The sequence below is a fragment of the Typopeltis vanoorti genome, chromosome 8, assembly GCF_054136105.1.
Source record: "Typopeltis vanoorti isolate ZY-2024b chromosome 8, IOZ_Tvanoo_1.0, whole genome shotgun sequence".
NCBI lineage: Eukaryota > Metazoa > Arthropoda > Arachnida > Uropygi > Thelyphonidae > Typopeltis > Typopeltis vanoorti.
This window is the reverse complement of record NC_143556.1, coordinates 144,779,529-144,798,513: the sequence shown is the minus strand read 5'-3', so window position 1 is coordinate 144,798,513 and position 18,985 is coordinate 144,779,529. Positions and strand designations below refer to the sequence as shown.

General features: G+C 36.3%; 1 protein-coding gene across 4 annotated transcripts in view; it reads left to right on the top strand.

Moving 5' to 3' along the window:
* The window catches only part of ash2 (Set1/Ash2 histone methyltransferase complex subunit ash2), a 315,384-nt gene extending 301,544 nt beyond the window's left edge, over window positions 1-13,840 (top strand). For 3 of the 4 annotated variants that reach the window (XM_090396985.1, XM_090396987.1, XM_090396983.1), the window contains 2 exons: window positions 3,520-3,579; window positions 13,625-13,840. In XM_090396985.1, coding sequence (XP_090253111.1) covers window positions 3,520-3,579; window positions 13,625-13,729 — 165 coding nt within the window. In that variant the 3' untranslated portion in view covers window positions 13,730-13,840. The remainder of the gene's footprint in view (window positions 1-3,519; window positions 3,580-13,624) is intronic. The other variant, XM_090396984.1, reaches the window with a different exon arrangement.
* Window positions 13,841-18,985: the final 5,145 nt, after the last annotated feature.

The window sequence follows — 18,985 nt, the reverse complement described above, 5'->3', positions numbered from 1 at the left end:
ACAGAATTCTAGGCTTTGCTTAAATATATATGTTGTGGTATTCAAAGATTTCCTGTTAAATAATATTTGTACAAACTGAACCTAGATATGAGGAAGGGCTGAAAAGCTCTGATAACCACAAGTAAGAGCATATCTTAAAACCTTTTAACCACATGTTTCATCAAATTGTAATAATTTGTTCTCTTTCGTTTAGGATATATAAGAAGCCATGTCAGAGGTTTTGAAGCAATTCGAATACACAGAGGTGCACACTGTTAATCAAGTTTTTCATGCTGCAAGAAAAGTCTGCAACTGAGATTCACCAAACTTTGTGCAAGACAACAGATGCCTCAGGTCAAGAAGACCTTCCACAATGATCAAATTGATGTAGTGAATGCCATGATCCTTGATGATAGACAAATACCAGCCAAAAGTAGGATCATTATCCAACAACATCTGGACATGCAGAAATTCTCAGCAAAGTGGTCAATGAAGTCATATCTAAAAAGCAACAAGGGAAATGCTTTTTTTTTTTTTCCTCAGGGGATTCCCAAATGTTTGAATGCTGACCAAAAGAGAACATGTGCTGTCATCTCAAGGGATTTTGGGTCATTTTCAAAAATCAGGTGCAAATTTTTTGACTCATATTGTGATTGTTTATGAAACATGGCTTCATCACTATGACCCAGAGACCAAACAACAATCAATGGAGTGTAGACAGAAAGGTTCTCCACATCCAAACCCAAAAGTCAGCAGGGAAGATTCTTGCCGATGTCTTTTGGGATATGGAAGGTGTATTCCTTACTAAGTACCTCAAAAAACAAACAAACAAACAAAAAAAAAGGTGAAAATGTTACAGCAGCAGTTTATTCAACAACTCCGAAGGGAAAATGCCACTGGAAACTGAGCAGGTTACTTTTGCAGGACCTGCCCACACTGCTCATGAAACCCAACAGACAAGTTGGGCTTTCAATGTCTGCCTCACCCACTCTATTCACCAGACTTGGCCCCATCTGACTATTTCCTATTCCCAAATTTACCCCAGATGATGAAGTCATATCTGCAACTTGAGGACTAGTTTGTGCAACAAGGGACATACTTTTTTCTCAGAGGATTGCAAATGATGCAGGAGCATTGTAACAACATGTATAACACTTTGTGGGATTTGTGTAAGTTACATGGTTCTAGCTTAATTCCTTCATGGTGATTATTACAACTTTTCAGCACACACCCTCACAGATTAATTATTATTATTACGGGCAACTCCAAGGAGTCCTTAGACTCATCGAGGGAGGCCCTAACATCATGTCAAGAACAACTATTCAACATTCACATAGTATCTATCATACTTTGCCTTTAACTCATTCACAGTCATGGCACCCACAACAGACACTGGCAGCTTATTCCACTCATTCACCACTCTCCAAGTAAAAACCTAGCTCTAACACCCTTGCCCAGTTTCCATGGATGGCCCCTAGTCCTCCCACCACCAGTCCTGTTCTCAAAAATATCTTCTGAATTAATCTTATAGAAACCCTTCAGTAATTTGAATGTCTCAATCTTATCCCTTCCCTCCCCTCTTCCACCTATCAACCAATTTCTGTAACCCGCAAATCTTCAACCTGTTCTCATAAGGTTCATTCCATAGACCTGCTATCATCTTGGTCGCCCCATCAAGAAGAAACTCTGGGCACAATAGTCTAGATGGGGTCTTATCAAGGCTCAATACAGAGGAACAATAACTTGCTTGTCTCTACTCGTCAAAGTATTCTTCAGTAACCAAGTGATTTGATGAACTGATTTAGCCACTTTTGCAATGTGCCCCCTAAACTTCAACTCCCTATCTACCAACTCCCAAATCCTTGGCCTCTTCAATCTCCTGGAATACAGTTCCACCAATGTGGTATACTGCTGCTAATCTTTTCACCCCAAAATGCATAACCTTAAATTGACATCCATTCTCCTTAGCAGCCCAGTCCTCCAAACTATCCAAATCATCCTGCAAAATTTTGACATCCTGTGCACTTGCTATTACTCTACCCAATTTTGCATCATCACCTAACAAATGAACAGTTCCTCTCAGATCCTTTCCTATATCGTTAATAAACAAATTAAACAGTAGTGGTCCAAGAACAGAACCCTGTGGCACACCACTAGTCACAGGCCGTCTTTTGGACTCTACTCCTGAATAAACTACTCTGATATCTCTCCATCATCCACCAGTTTACTGATTAGAATTCCATGTGGTATTCTGTCAAAGGCCTTAGCGCGGTCCAGTAGAATCACTGTAAACCTGTAATGATTAGCTGTTTTTGTATCTTAATATGAGGACTGATTAAAAACATCTCTAAACTAAATTTTGTTAAGCAGCTGCTAATGACAGTGAAGAATTTGCATGTGGCGTACCACTTGATACATACATTTTCTGATTTGATGTACCAAAGGTTGAGTTTGTGAGTGAGCGTGTTGTAGTGGTGGTTTCTCTCTGTCTGTAACCAAGCATAATGGTGACACAGCCAAACAGACCTTCATATATCATAGGAAGTCTACTCATCAAAGCAGAGCTGATCATTTTGGTTGATGTAGTAGGAATAAGTATTCCTATGTCAACACCATAGATTTGACTGAGTAGAACCAATCTCCAGATGTCATGTTATGCACAGCATCTCTGTTGCTCCCAAACTTACCTTACTAGATTGTCTCCCTCTTTTCTATTATAAAAATGTACATTGAAGGGAAAATGATTTCAGGACATGTGATAGCTGTAGAGAATGCTCCCAAATAATGCAAGGGTAGCAATTTAAAGGAAATAACCCAAAGTGATTTGTATGTATGCTTCAATTCTTTTCTCACCTCTTGTACACATATAGTGCTGTCTAAATGTTTGCAGATTGGCAGTATGTGACTTGCTGAGACAAAGTATGGTTGTATTTATAGTCTCTGAGAATTTTCATGAATGCAGTTTAATTATTTATCATTTTTTTTGGTGTTAAAGAGCAAAATTTTGAACCATGATTTATTTTAAAATCAATAAAACTGCTTTAGTGACACTTTTGAAAATGCAGTAATCTGGAACGGTACATGAATTTTGAAGATCTGATTTCTAGATCTGAGGATGGATAAAAGTCAGTGAAGGAGTTGTGTATCAAGAATTCCTTCATATACCAATGAGCAGTATTATTTAATTATCCATAAGAGCGGCTGATTTAGTGCATAATTTTTGGCCAAAAACAACATGGCAGTGTTACTGCCTTCTACACTTCTTGTGCCCTATTTCTGTTCTCTAAGATGAAACTGCAGGTATAAAGAACAGATTGAATTATGGGGCAGTGCTAATCTTAAAGGAAAACTACCAATGGGGAGATACTGGATTTCTTGTATGAACACACTATTTGATATAAGGCTACATTTAGTTTATCAGCCAGTCTGGAATATTTTGGGCAGCACCTGATATGTTTATTAAAATTATTCTAGTACAGCCATGTAAATATTAACAGAAAATTATTCCAATCATTTTTATTTAAATATTTTATCTTTTAGCAGGTGAGTGTGAACTTTGGGCCAAATTTTAAATATTCACCGAAAGTACCATTTACTGGAGTAAGTACTCAAAATATCTTATATTTTAAGATATCTGAACTCTTGAATAATAAATTCCTTTTATGTTATGCTTTGTATCCATGTTATTTCAATTTGAATGGACACTTTGCATCCACTTTTTTTTACTGACATAGGATGTCTTGTTACTTCACTGAGATTTTATTCAAGATGGTTAACTCCCATGGGTCCAAGAAAAATTCACTAGTTATGTTATAGAGAATTTCCTTTAGGATAATACTGATGTCTTGAAGATTTAAATGAGGGACTTTTGTGCTAAGTTAGATTAAGTTTCTTTGGCCCAAATTGTAGCTAGCAACAAGAAACAAGTGTGTAGTGAAATTCACTATATTATGAGGACACAGATTGGAAGTGGGAAAGATCATACAGTGTGTGGGGAGGTGATGAGAAATGTAACTCGTATACAATATCAGCATAAACAGAGGGAAGTAAGCTTAGTGTGTCTGCTTTCATCCGTATGCAATCACAAAACAGAATAACATGGATGTTGAAAGTTTATTTTTCACTTGGTTAGAATATAATAAATTTAGTTTAATCCTTTATCCAAGTGTGAGCAAACAAAGTTTGCGCCTGAAAGTATCTTCAGGACTGGGGTAAGGTAGTGCAACACCAGGACGACTCCTTGCAAAGGTGGAGCAAGCTACTAACAGTCCTATCTCAGTATCTCCCATAATGCAAAACGCATCTCCTTGCGGATATGTCTAATGTTATGCATTAGACATGGCCCTTCCCTTAATGCATAACATTAGACATATCTGCAGAAATGTCCACTGACTGGTTGTGTTGAGTAAAGTAAGAACCTGAAACCTATGACAAAGAAAAAGTAGAGCAAGGAGAAAATTTCCATAATGCATAGTATTATACGCATCTGAAGGGATGTGTGCTTTGCGTTATGAGATACTAAGCAATTGATGTGAAGTCATCAGCCTCTGTATACAATTAGCATAGACACGAAGATACTTCACGTGCAAACTTTTAGCTTACACTTGGTTAAAGGATTAAACAAGATCATAATTTCTTGGCAAGTTCGGTCTAACTTGTAACCAAGTGAAATAAACTTTCTACAACAACACAAAGTTGGTTGCTGCTGAAGGTAAGGGGGATTCAAGTGAAGACATGCATCAACAAATAAATTAGTACAATGATTGCATGTTATGTAATTATTAGAGGGCATGTCACTATGGGGAAGTAAATGCAATTTATCCACCTACTTAAAAGATAATTGCTTGAAACAGCATGTGATGGAGGGGACTCTCAAAAGTGTTGGATCTGGTCATAACATTTGTCTATAACCTAGGTAGTCACATTGCCTCTGATTGTTAGAATGGCCAAGTATTCTTGACTTATGAGCCTTCTAAACATGAAATTTTCAATCAAGGTTTGGTTTATATAGATTTTATGGCCAAAGCAACTCAGGGTATGAGGCCAGTGTATTATGTATGTTAATTGAGTTTGTTCTAATGGCTGGTTTGCCTGCTTTGCAGGATGAAAATCCCTGCTACCTCTATCTTCACTCAAAAAGCCTATTCGACTGAAAGCCATCCGTGATATGATTTCTTCGTATCCAGATGGGAGTTGAACCCAGGTATTTTCAGCCAAAGGACATCTTTGGAACTATCTGAGCTGTGGAAGCTCACAGTCAAGAAAGGATGTACAAAGAGTTTCCAAATAATGGTGAAAGGGAATTAGATAAAACACCGTGGACAGATAGAATTAGCTATGAGGCAACAGTAGCGCTACACTGCCATTGCAGTTTAGCGCTACTGTTGCCTCATAGCTAATTCCAGTTGCAAGATAGCAGCTACCATGTGAGTGTTGTCCAAAACAGGTGTCTGTGAAGTTATTCATTTTTTGCAAGCAAAGGGGGATTTACCAAGTTATGTTCACCCTGAATTGGCGATATGAAAGAAGCAGGTGTGTTTTTTGGTGCAGCAAATTTAAAGCAAGCTGTGGTGACATTGAAGATTGATATCAGGCTTGCCTTCATTGAGCAAGACAGAAGACAATATTTTGCACATTAAGGGTATCATTCTTGAAGACCAGTGAATGAAACTGCACAAATGGCATGAGGAAATCCACTGTTTATGATGTTTTTTGGCAAGTGTGCTCCCACTTGGCATCCCAACAGTTGTCAGAGGAATACAAGGCAACATGCATGGGGATGTAACTGGAGAATCTGTTGCAATACAACGACAAAGTTGAGGATTTTCTCTTTTAAGTAGCAGTGCCTGTGGCATAAGGATCGTTAAAAGAATTTTAGGAGTGCATGGGAAATGGTCAAGGTCAGGAGAAAAAATCAGGTATGAGTAATGTCATTAAGTAGGAGATCCCAAAGAATCTGGAGAAAGTGAAAAGTAAAGTGCTGATTGTAAGTGAAAAATGGTTGGGTTACTGAGTGATCACTTTGCAGAGGTCTGTCATCCAAGTGCGGATATTGTTGTGGCAGGGAATAGAGGTTGATGAATTGGAACTACACAGGATATTTCAGAATATCAGCCCAAATATGGCCATGATGAGATATTATCTGCAAAGGAATTGTCTCTGACTGTGGGTTAACCAATATGTGTCAAATTAACACAAGGGCAACAGTAAATAATATATTTAATAGCCAAATATTTCAACCTGAGACATTGGATTATTTAAAATAATAAGAGCTTCATGATGCTATACAATAGAACAACAATTTGGCACTTTCTTTAAACAAAATAATATTCGGTGGAGAAAAGCATGCAAGAATACTAGTCTTACATTGTCAATAAGAAATCTGATTAAACCAGTAAATTTATCTTAAAGCAGGTCTTTCAATCAGTGGTAAAAAATCACATAAATATTGTTCATCAAATTCCTGATAGGGACTCTCAAGGAGTATTCCTGTAGTTCATTGTATCTTGTAAAGTTTACATCAACAATTTGACTCTGCCATTGTTAATCTTATATTTCAGTCTCGTCTCGAAGTACATTATAAACTTTTGTAACAGTCCATGTAGATCTTGGTCTTCCTGGCATTAGACATGTTTTACTAACCTTTACTTTCCCATTATATTCAGGTGACCATATCACTTTAGATTTGCTCTGCTAACAGTGTTAAGTGGTAGAATCCTATGTTATATATTTACTCCCCCAATGTTTCACAGAACTCTTATGTCTGTAACCTCCAGCTGCTTTACAATTTTGATGCATTTGTCTCTTATTTCATATAAATTTATTCACTATTCTCTACCATTATATCTGTCCATATTTAAATTGCCATCCCACTAAAAATTGTGCCTGAATATACTTCAATTATGAGAACAGCAAATAGCCTTCTCACTGTGGTCAGATAAATGATAGATTACTGTATATATTACAAGAATATCATCAAGGGTCCGCGCGGTTAGCCTAGTGGCTATGCGCTTCGCAACCATATGCCTGGGGAAGGAGTGTCCTAGGTTCGATTCCCGTCGGTGACGTGAGGAGCTGAAGGATCTTCCTCAGCCATAGCCAAGTTAGCCAGTCTTGGACAGCAGGGTTTTTTCCCCAGTTTATTCTGGGGTTTTTCATCCCACAAAGCAGGCAAACTGGCCTTGAGAACTTAACACTACAGGCCATAGGGCTGACCACCTTATCCTGTAAACGGATTGAGGTCCGATGATCAATGGACCCTCGACACCGCGAGGTAAAAGAGGGTATAAAGAAGATGAGAACATTGAAAAGACTGGTCATGTAGCACTTTCTTGCTTGTGTCTTAACTATGTAAACAGGAGAATACACAATTACAGTTCAAAGGGAAACAATTGTTAGCTTTTGCAGTTCAAATACAAAGTTACCTATTCATTATTACAAAAAAAAAGTGAATAGTTAATTGCAATTACTTTCCGAAACATTGAGATGTGATCAGAATGTTTATGATTTTGCTGACATGATGATAAAATATCTCAAGTTTCGAGTAACAGATAATGAAATTTAAATCTTCTGGAGAGAATAATCTTGGTTTCATTCTAAAAGAACCCACTGTCTAGTATTCATTGTATGGTAAGCAAGGCCAGATCTATGGTCTTCCAAAGGTGCCATAGTTAATTGTATTAGCTTTCTCTAGTAAATATCTTACTAGTTTTCTTTGTATCCTGACTGGCCACATGAGTTCTATTAAAAGCAGCATTGCTGTTCAGTTCTTGAGGATGTTGTACGAGCAGCTCATTGCTGAGGATAACATCTCCAATTTTGTTACCAGGTTTAATGCCACTTTCCTTCATAATCTAATGTAACATCAAACCATCTTCCTCCTCCAATTATAAACTATGTATTGCTTGTTATAATGTCCTATTTACCCCATATAAATGTAATGTTTTGAACAGCATTTCTCTTAGGACCTTGTCATATGCTATTTTCAAATCAAGAAAGCTTAAACACATGTTGTCATCTCTGATTATTTTTTACGGTCCTTTCCCTCCATTTCTAAGCTTTTCATTAGCCTCCAGAATATTTGCCACCTTACTGATATTTCTGTTTTTTATTAAAAATCTGCCACAACCTTTATTAGCGAGTTTTATTCTTTTACATTTCCCCCATATTCTTCAGAGCTCAAGCTGACTTATTTGCCAGGAACTTTTGATACATTTTCTTCTTTTCCTTGACTTCAACTTTTTGAGTCCACTATGAAGTTCTAATTTTCTGTCCATGCAGATAATCACCACATGTCCAATGAATCTTGAACATACAACTGATCTCTGCTTATCTTTGATTTTAAAACTTGTGTGTGAAAGTTTTAAAATCAAAGATAAAATCACACTTTTCTTTTCAATATGATATTCACTTTTAACCAGCTCAAATCTAAATGATCACTTTCTATTTCAAATCCTCTGTGTACTCTTGTATTCTGAATGAGCATGAAGATATCTCTATCAACAAGACTACTTTTATTTATTTCTTCTCTCAGTGTGAATTTGTGCACATTTATATTGGAACATTGTAATGACTACTCCATGTTCTGAACCCAACAAGTACTTACCATTATTATTAGCTTTATTCACATTTTCCTAAAACATTCTTATGTATGTATGGTAATTGTGTCCTACTCCACTGTTTAGATTTCAACAGGTACTGCCCTATTTTTTGTCACTTTCCTGTCTGATACTTTGAAAGAGTTCTGTACTTTCTACTAAGGAAACCTTCTGTGGGACTTTATGCACAAATATGTCTCACTGTCCATTTCCCCATGTCACTTTATTTGTTATATTGTTTGCTGTTTGCTAGTGTTGAATACTATAGCTACTCCTTTTCTCTGATCATTATTGGTTGAATATAAAACATTTTGTATTTGTTGCTTAGAAAAAAAAATCTGATCTGTTTTTGTATTCTTTCTTTTGGTAACACCTATTACGCTGTTCTGGTACTTACTGAGTTTTTCTTCTAGCTCCATTTTTTTCTGTTGATTTGTTCTGATAGTTGAATTTACTGTTCACTCTGGTTCCTTGACAAAAACAATGGAGATGCCTAAAGTCACAGCACTCCTCAATTTTGTGCCAGATCCATCTGTCTGGCACAAAATTCTCTCATAATGTCACAAGTTGGAATGTAAGCCATAATAACTGAATAAAATCTAATATGGATTTTATTTTAGCCCTAGTGTGAAGGGTATCTTCAGTATGATTTTCAAATTAACCAAATAGAACAGAAACTGGAAGAATTGACAGTGAATACATGTACAAAATTAATTAAAATTTTTTTAATTAAATGGTTTCTTTAATCCAAGAAATCATAAGTAACTCGTACATCAACAAGTCATCCCCCACTAATCTAAAAACATGTGCTCCAACATGAATAACGCCAATCCTATATTCTCCATTTTGACTGAGCACATCTGGGAAAGGGGGGGGGGCACTATTCATGGAAAAGGTTTTTGAGAAGTTGCCATATTTACTACCTAGAAGCCCACCAACTGATCTTCTAGCCCTCACCACCCACCATGGAAAGATTTAGAGAAATTCATTTGGTAATGGTTGACTTTTGTATGGTATTTGATTGGGTTTGGTAAAGAAGCATGCACTGCAAACTACCATCAATGTCCAACTTTCTCTCTGGCTGCTTACTAACAAGCAAGAAGCAGGCTATTATAACTTTTATAAGAGCCCTTATCAAGGCAAAGTTTGTTTGCTTATACTTGGATAAAGGGTTAAACTAAGAATATAATTTCTTGGCATCTTTAATTTATAGTATAACCAAGTGAAAAAACTTAGAACATCTATCTCAAATCCAGAGTATTTTAGTAATGAGGTGTGACACCATTTGATTACTTGTATATGGAAATATGACTTCTGCATTACTTCAAACTTGGTCTTGCTTCCACTGATGAGACCTCAATAAAGATGGAACCAGTCTGGCAGTGACCCTTCCCATAATGCGTAGCATTTTGTGATACTAAGGCAAGTGATGTGAAGTCATTAGCCTAGTCATTAAGTTACCATGTGCCAACTTTTTCACCTTTATCTTGTCATTTGGTTTCACTTCAGTATCCAATCAGATGTATACTTTACTAAACTGATCTTGTAATAACAGTTGGAGGTGACAAAGGTTATTCTTCAATAGTCGTTGTTTATTTTACTTGGCATATAATCTTACATGTAAGCAGAAATCCAAAGCTGTTTTTATGACTACTTTTCATAGTCTAATTTTGCCCAGGAGCAGTATAAAAAAAGCAGGTGAGAAGTTACAGTTTTAACTGTCACTTTCCTAGCCTGCTTTTTATAGTATTCCTGGGTCTAGTCATCACTTATTATCTCCTATTGGATCAAATAATATTTTATTTTTATGTATCTCTTGGTTCCAGGGCTAATTCATCTGTTATTATTATTGCACAGAACATCTCTATATAATCCAAAGACCATGGGAGACTTAGACTGTACCTCTCCTTGAAGTCACTGACAGACAAAGCACTCACATCTGGTTCTGCTCATCCACCACTCTCCAAGCAAAAAATCTAATCCCTTACTCAATTTCTAAGGATGACCCCTTGTTTGGTTCCCTCCAGCCAAGTGCTGAAATATTTGGATCATATCACTTCTTTACCAACCCCATCAATTATACCTGTTGCACTCAACTGACCCCTCACTTTTGGATTTTCATCCCAAGAAACCTGGACATGGTAATCCTGATGTAGGTTACTGCACTCATGTCTGCAGATTTGAAGATCAATATGATTTATTCTCCTGACTCTAGGGATGCTGTAAAGCTACAGCTTTCTTTGCTGCAAAGTGCTGCTTTCTCAGTCTGTCATGATCACTTATGTTTATAGTTCAACATACATCCTTTTTCTTTAAAGCAGCATGAACACTCTAAATGGAGGCAAGCCCTTACCTGATAAATATAGATTCGCAGATACTAGATCTCAAGGTTGAGAAAAACAATGAACTGCTTGGACAGGCAAAACTTACAAGTGCTTTCAATCTCCACTCCAAGTGTGACTGGAATGAAAAGAAAGCATGCAATTTCTTGAAAAATTTACCAGCTACAATAGGAAAAACAGTATTTTTTTTATAATACCTCATTGGTTCATACTACTCATATTCAATCCATAAAACTTAACTTGAGAACAATCATTTCCCGTGTACTCTTAGAGGTGTTCAGATAACGTTATAATTCTACATTATGAGGGTAGTCTGAAAACTTCTCAGCCTCGACCATAAATAGCAACACTATCGGCAAGATTTTTTTCTAAGTTGGTACATCTGTCATAAGCATCCATGTGAAATTGCAAGTCATTCTATCAAGTAGTTTGTTTTATACAGCTGTCTGAATCCCTTGAAATGAATAAAATTGAGCATCGTGTGGTTATAAAATTCTTTGTAAAAGAAGGTTGCCAAAAGAAATTCATTTGAAGTTCATAAAAGTTTATGGGCACACTTCTCCTTCATTTTCAACAATTAAGAAATGGGCTGCCAAGTTTAAACATGGCCGTACCAGTCTGGAAGATGATCCATGTGAAGGACGTCCAAAACGTGTAATAACACCAGAAATCATTGATCAAGTGCACAATATGGTATTGGATGACTAGCTAGTCAAAGTGTGTAAAATTACTGAAACTATAGGCATTTCAAAAGAATGTGTAGGATATATTTTGCATGAAGAATTGCAAATGAAAAGGCTTTGTGCAAGATGGGTGCCGCGCTTGCTCACAGCAGATCAAAAACGCACTCGCATGAAAATCTCTGAACAGTGTTGGAGCATTTTAACAAGAATAAAACTGATTTTGTGCATCGATTTATTACTATGGATGAGACTTGGATTCACCATTACACACCAGAAGCCGGTGGTTGTTCAGCGCCAAAGATGGTTCCATGAGCAGGAAAGATCATGGCATCGGTATTTTGTTTATTATCTTGAAAAGGGTAAAACAATAACCATGGAATATTATTCCAATCTTTTAACCAGACGACAAAAAAATTCGTGAGAAAAGACCTAGTTTGCAGAAGAAAAAAATCATTTTTCCTCAGGACAATGCACCTGCCCACAAAGATGTTTTGGCAATGATAAAATTAAGCGATCTGCACTATGAATTGTTGGAACATCCACCCTATTCCCCAGATTGGGCTTCCCAAAACTAAAACTTTTCCTCGCTGGTCAGTTTTTCTTTGAATCAAGAGGTGATTGCAGATCTTACTGAGAACCACTACAATGATAGGATAATGTTGCGGAGCATTGCTGGAATAAGTCATAAGGGAGATTATGTTGAAAAATAAAAATAATTTTTAAATTGTTAGGCCAAGAACTTTTCAGACCATCCCCGTATTATTAGCTTCCCATTAAAAATTTCAATTTGGATTTTTTTCGGGATATGTTCTCTGCCATCTAGCACCTGTTTTGCTAGACTGCAATTTTATTTTAAATCACATTGTTCATTCTCAGATTAACACTATACCCATTTTTTAATACTAACAATGTCTCTGAGTCCTTGTTAATGATTTTGGCATTGATGTTATCTGTGTATTCACTGTCCTTTGTCTCTATATTAACTGTTTATTTCCAATTCATCTTTCATATATATGATTAAAATTATCTCAACTATAAATTTATCAGCTGGCCCATTACCAAATCACTTTTACTATAGCGAACCTACTGAATAATCTTGACCAAAGAAGGTTATGCAAAAAGAAATTCATTGTAGCAAACTGTGCTCTCATCTAAAGATGGGCACACAGAAAAAGCAAATCATTTTTTGCTTGTTCTGTGTGCTACAGAGAATGTAGGTTTCTATAAATGACAGTTCATCAGTAATTAATTCAATCAATTAGCATGAGCCATATGTGATGTGATAAAAATAACCTTGAGGGATCACTTACATTACTCACAAAGCATGTTGTTGATTGTGAGCCTCCTTCATATGTATTCCAATTATATTTTAATTGTTGTCTTTAAGAAAAAATCTGATTCTGACAACTAAGTTTATCTTTCCTAAGTTCTTTTCTTCTTCTCATGTATGTTTGCATAAATTTTACCTGGAACACTCATTAAGGAAATTGCTGTAATTCTCTTTCAGTTTTATTTTTATAAATGGATTTATAAACTATGAATTGTAATACATTTTAAAATGTTCTTCATAAGAGGCATAACCTCCTCCTTTTAATAATATGCCAGCATACTGTTTCGTAGTTGTTATGCTAATGAATGTCTATTGAACTTGTACAATAGCCATTTCAAAAGTAAGATATGAGGACTTTTCAGTGGTATCACTTTACTGGAGAACACATGATTGAAGGTTGAGAGTTATGATGGGGACTATTTGAGATGTGTTACCACATTTTTAAAGAGTTGGACTGCTAGGAAAGGGCCATTTCTGCTTTAGTCCAATCTCTTTCAAAACTTACTAGGATCCTTGTACAATACAGTATAATAAATTGACAGAAGTCGTAAGGATAGTGTTTTCTTTTCCTTAGTATCATTTGTGAAGAGATTTCCCATATTATTAAAGAACTCTTAAGGAAAATATTTTTTAAAAAAAATAGTTTATTTAACATAGTTCATATTTTTACTAGCTATTTTATTTATATTTAAGATGAATGAAGCAGCTCATCTTGCCCTTATTGAACAGGCAGTAGCAGATATGGTTTATCTTGTTGAGAATGAAGGAAAGCTGAGATTAGACACATTCACAATTTGACAGTAATGGTGTAGCATATACCATTAACTCATCTTTTAATTTATCATCATTAGACATAAATCACCTGAGTTATGTAATTATGAAAAGCAATAAAATTTTTATAATATTGAATCTGCAGTTTCTTGAGATTTCACTGTTGTGTGCTCCAAGGTAGGTGCTATTGCTCTTATAAATTTATGGCATATTTTAATTAAGATAAAAGTTTGGTATCTGTTGCATGCACAGCACTATTATCTTTGTTCATTGTGAAAACAAGAATTATCATTCTCATACTCTTCTGAAAATTATCTATGTGCTGGTTGGTTATATGTAACACCACCTTTGAATAAAGATGGGAATGTCATTAAAAAAAAAAAAATTGAGCAGTAAATCCTTCAAGCCTTCCCCAGGGCTTAATGAAGTCCCCTCCGACAAAGTTCCTGTATGCAGATAGAACTTAAAATATAAAAAGCAAATATCATTTCTCACAGAATACAGTTTACAACAGCACACTCATGGAATTTTGTTAGTTGAAGAATTTCTAACAGAACATTAATTAAATTCTATTAGGGGAATTTCTCACACACTGACCTCGTTTGCTGCTCAACCTCCTTAAAGCATCATTGTATAAGTTTTCCAGCTTCAATGGAATACTGTTGGTGAAGGACACTAGAAGAAAGCCAGCCTTTAAGAGTATGCATGCAGTCACTCCTGCTTCCTTGTACATAACACGTGAATGCTGCAGTATAAGCATCAAGTCATCAACAAGTGACTAAGACACTGATCAGGGTGTTGTGTTTAGTAGGTTAGTCAAAATACTTCAGCCTTTTGAGATTCATCCTCTGATTGGAGCATGCCATTTAGAATCTGCTGAGTAATGTGTGTAAAACAACTCAGCTGCTACTGTAGACAAACCTGATTTTTGTGGAGCAGTGAGTAGAACAGTTCTTTGTGAATAGCAGTTGAACATAAGTTTAGTCAGTTCTAATGGGTAAGAGAAATCCATTCAAAGTGGGATGTTACAAGGTGAGAAAAGAAGTTCATCATCATCAAATTCCTGCCATGTACCCTCAAGAGGTGTACAGGATATGATAGTACTACATTAAAAATTTACATCATTACTAACTTCCTATCTACCTTACTACAATTTTCCTCCAACTCAGTCTGTTACTTGTCAAGACTCCAACATTTTAAGATGTTATATTTCTATCGTCTAAGGCACTTTGTAACGTATCGATCCACCTATATCTTGTTCTTCCTCTGGGTCGTTTTCCTGCCAAAGAACAATGTTTTGCTAATCTTTCCTCTCCCATTCTGTTTAAGTGACCATACCACCTGAGATTAGCTCTGCTAACGCATTCCTGAATGCTGACAATGTCAAGTTCTTTCCTAATATCATATTACCATCTGTTCATGATCTTTCTCAGGACTCTCATATCTGTGGTCTCTAGTCTATGGTCAAGTGTTTTACTTCTACCCCAGCTCTCAGACACATAAGTTAAAATTGGCTTGAATACTGTCTTGTATACAGCTAATTTAGTGTTTTGGCTAATTTCTCTCTTATTTCATATAAATTTATTCAGTTGACTTCCTACCATACCAGCTTGGTTGATTCTGTTGTCTATTTCCATATTTAATTTACCGTCTTCACTAAAAATCGTACCTAAGTAGCTGAAATGTTTTATTTGTTCTATAGGTTCTCAATTCAAAATGCAGTTGATATTCTCAATGTTTCTACCTATCTTCATTGTCTTAGTAATGCTGACTTTCATACCATATCTATTACAACAGTTATTCAATTTAGTCAGAGAATCTTGCAGACTTGTAGCAGATTTATTTAGAAGTATAACATTATCCACATAAAGCAAAGAGCTGAGATTAGCATCTCCAATTTTCATATCAGGTTTAATACCACTTTCCTTCATAATGTGATCCATATGGATAATGTACATAAGGATGTACAAATCTGGTGTCACACATGTACATGTGTGACACCAGATTTAACATTAAACCATCTTCTTGTACTTCCTTACAACTCAAATAAAGACTAAGTATTGCTTGATATAATACCCCATTGATACCATATAACTGTAGCGTATTGAATAGCTTCTCTCTTGGCACCTTGTCATATGCCTTTTCCAGATCGACAAAACTTAAATACAGATCTTTGTTATATTCCCATGATTTTTCAACTATTTGTCATAAAGTGAAGATCTGATCCTGACAGCCTCTATTTGGCCTGAATCCAGCTTGTTCTTCCACAGTTCTTCTCAACCATTTCTCAAGTATACTTGCATAAATCTTACCAGGAACACTCAGTAGGGAAATACCTCTGTAATTCTCACATTCAGTTTTATTTCCCTTTTTATATATGGATACTATGAGAGCTCTACTCCAATAATCGGGAATTCATCCCTCTGTCCAGGACTTCTGAACTATGCAGTGCAGCCACTGTAAGACTTTTATACCACCATACTTCAGCATTTCTGGTCGAATATCATCTACTCCTGCTACCTTTCCACATTTCAAGCATGGATGTGTATTCCTGACAGTATGCCAGTTGAGTGTTTTTTACCACTATGCTATCACTGCTTGTTTCATTTAGTAATTTGTCAAAGTAATTACTCCATACTTATAGAATATCTTTTTCTCCCATTTTCATGTCACCTTTATCATCTCTAAGTCCTATTACAGCACTACCTCCGAATAACGAGTCACTGCACAACGCTCTTTCCTTCATTTCTGAAACTCTCCCACTCTTACGCTTATTTTTCCTTTCAAACACTTATTTCCGTTAGCCAAGGCACTCTGGAAAGCGTTTTGCAGGTGCTCCAATTGCCATTGCGCACTGTGTATTACTCCGCATAACCTTGCGATCTCACTCCTTACAAATAATTCCTCATTTGTTTCATCATTTAAACCAATTTCTCTCTCTGTATAATTGCTTTCACTCTCTATTTGATCTTTCTTCCATTTCTAAGCTTCTTCAACAACCTCCAGAATATTTTGCCACCTTGTTGATATTTATTTTCTGTGTTTTTGCGAAAGTCCTCCCATGAGTTTTGTTTAGCTTTCTTACATTTGTCTCTGTATTTTCTAAGAGCACAAGCAGACTTATTTGGCAGGAACTTTTGATATGCTTTCTTCTTTTCCTTCACTGCCTCTTTAACTTACTGTGTCCACCATGGAGTTCTGTCCTTGCAGACAACCTCACCACATGCCTTTTTGGCTGAATCAATCAGAGTTTTCTTGAAAGCTTGCCAGTGAATCTCCAAGGTTTGGTTCCTGTTCTCAAACTCTTTCATTTTTTCTTCAATAATCTTTGTGTATGTTTAGTGTACAGTTCACACCTGAGAGCTACTCAACTTTTATTTGCTTTAAAACTTTCTTACATGTTATTCTTTTCAATATGAAATTCAAGTTTATCCTGCTCAAGACTAAATGGTGATTGCTTCCAATTTCAAATCGTCTGTACACTCTGGTATCCTGCACCAGGGAGGAAACATCACTATTAACAATAACATAGTTAATGAGACTTTTCTTATTCCTTGCCTCTTCTCTCCATGTGAATTTGTGCACATTTTTATGTTGGAACATGGTGTTAGTAATAACCAGTCCATGTCCTGAGCAGAAATCCAATTAGTATTTGCCATTATTATTAGCTTTGCTCTTTTCTCCAAATATTTTTGTCTGACAATCATTTCCTACTCTGCTATTTAGATCCCCAACAAGGAGCAACTTTTCCTTTTTCATTGTGTCAGTTGCTTTCTCTAAAGCCTCAAAAAATTCCTTCACTTCTATCTTAGTAGAACCTTCTATGGGACCCTAGGCACAAATAAGTCTCATTGTCTAATTCCCCATTCTGATATTTGCCCACATCACTCTACTTGAGACTGCCAGAAGATTAGCCTCGTATTTAGTGTTGAATACTATGGCTACTCTTTCTTTTCCTTGTCTGAATATAACATTTTGTATTTATTGCTCAGAAAGATCTCACCAGTTTTTGTCTTTTTTGTTTCAGTCACCCCTATTATGTCGATCTGGTACTTATCTAATTCCTCAGCTAGCTCCATTTCTTTGCCATTGAGGCTTCTTATGTTGATAGTACCGGATTTTTAACTCTGGTGATGTTGCGTTGGAGTGTGTTTTCAGATTTGTTCCAGTAGCTGACTTTTCGCTGTTTGCTCTGGTCCCCTGGCAACAACAGGGGCCTTATTTAACTGGGTGATGCCCCAGCCGGTATGAAATTTTGTCATGTTGTACCACCATTTTTTTATTTTGGTTTAAGCCAATAAGAATACACTTTGGTCGACTAAATCCCAAACTGCCAGCCCATCCTCGTCTGTTCAGTATCCATTTAGATATCCAACAGGGTGCACCACGAGAAGGTGAGGATTGGACATTGGGTCAGAAGCCCTGGTTGGTTCTCCACATTCCTTTAAAGGCTATGTGGATGTCTCCTCTCAGTTATACAGCTTTGACTCTTAAGCATCCTCTGAGAAAAGAAGTTGGTCCTGCCAATAGACCAAAAGGGAATAGGGTTTATATTTTGAAATATGGTAATTCAATTAGGTTGTCTGGAGATAGTGATGCTATCCCCACAAAGTAGCATAATGGTCCTTAAAATTCTAAGAGAGTGGGGCATGCTTCATGCTGGATTGTACTAATGTCTACAAGTTCACACACTATAGTGTTATAGTCGCTTATAATAATCTGTAGAGGGAATATGACCCTTTATCATTGCAGTGACTGGAATTCAATGTAAAGTCATGCTTTGTGCATTGAAAGGCAGCACTAGCTGGAGTTGCTTTTGTAGAGTTCCAATATGAATGCCCTATTGATGTAGCCACTCAAATTGAAGCACTAAGGCAACTGTTGCTTCCTATGAGGTGCATTTTTTTGCAATTCCAATACTTCAAAGTGGATGAAAGTGCTTAATGTCACCCAGAAGTTTGTTGTGTGAAAACTTAATAGTCGTAATTAAATTACAGTTCTAGGTGTGCATTTTTAATATTTAATATATATATAAACTGCATGATCCCCCCCCCTCATGTTTCTACTTATTTCCTGTAGAAAATTATACAAAATCAATGCTGTTTTACAGGTTATCAAGTGTATAAAATGTGCCTGCAATTTGCAGTCACTTACTTTTCTCGTGAAGTGAAAAATGAATTCAAATACAGAGTGAAACATTAACTCCATACATCCCTGGAAACAGAAGATTCATTGTGGGAGGTCCCACTGACATGCAACATGCACTTATTAAACTTTGCCTTA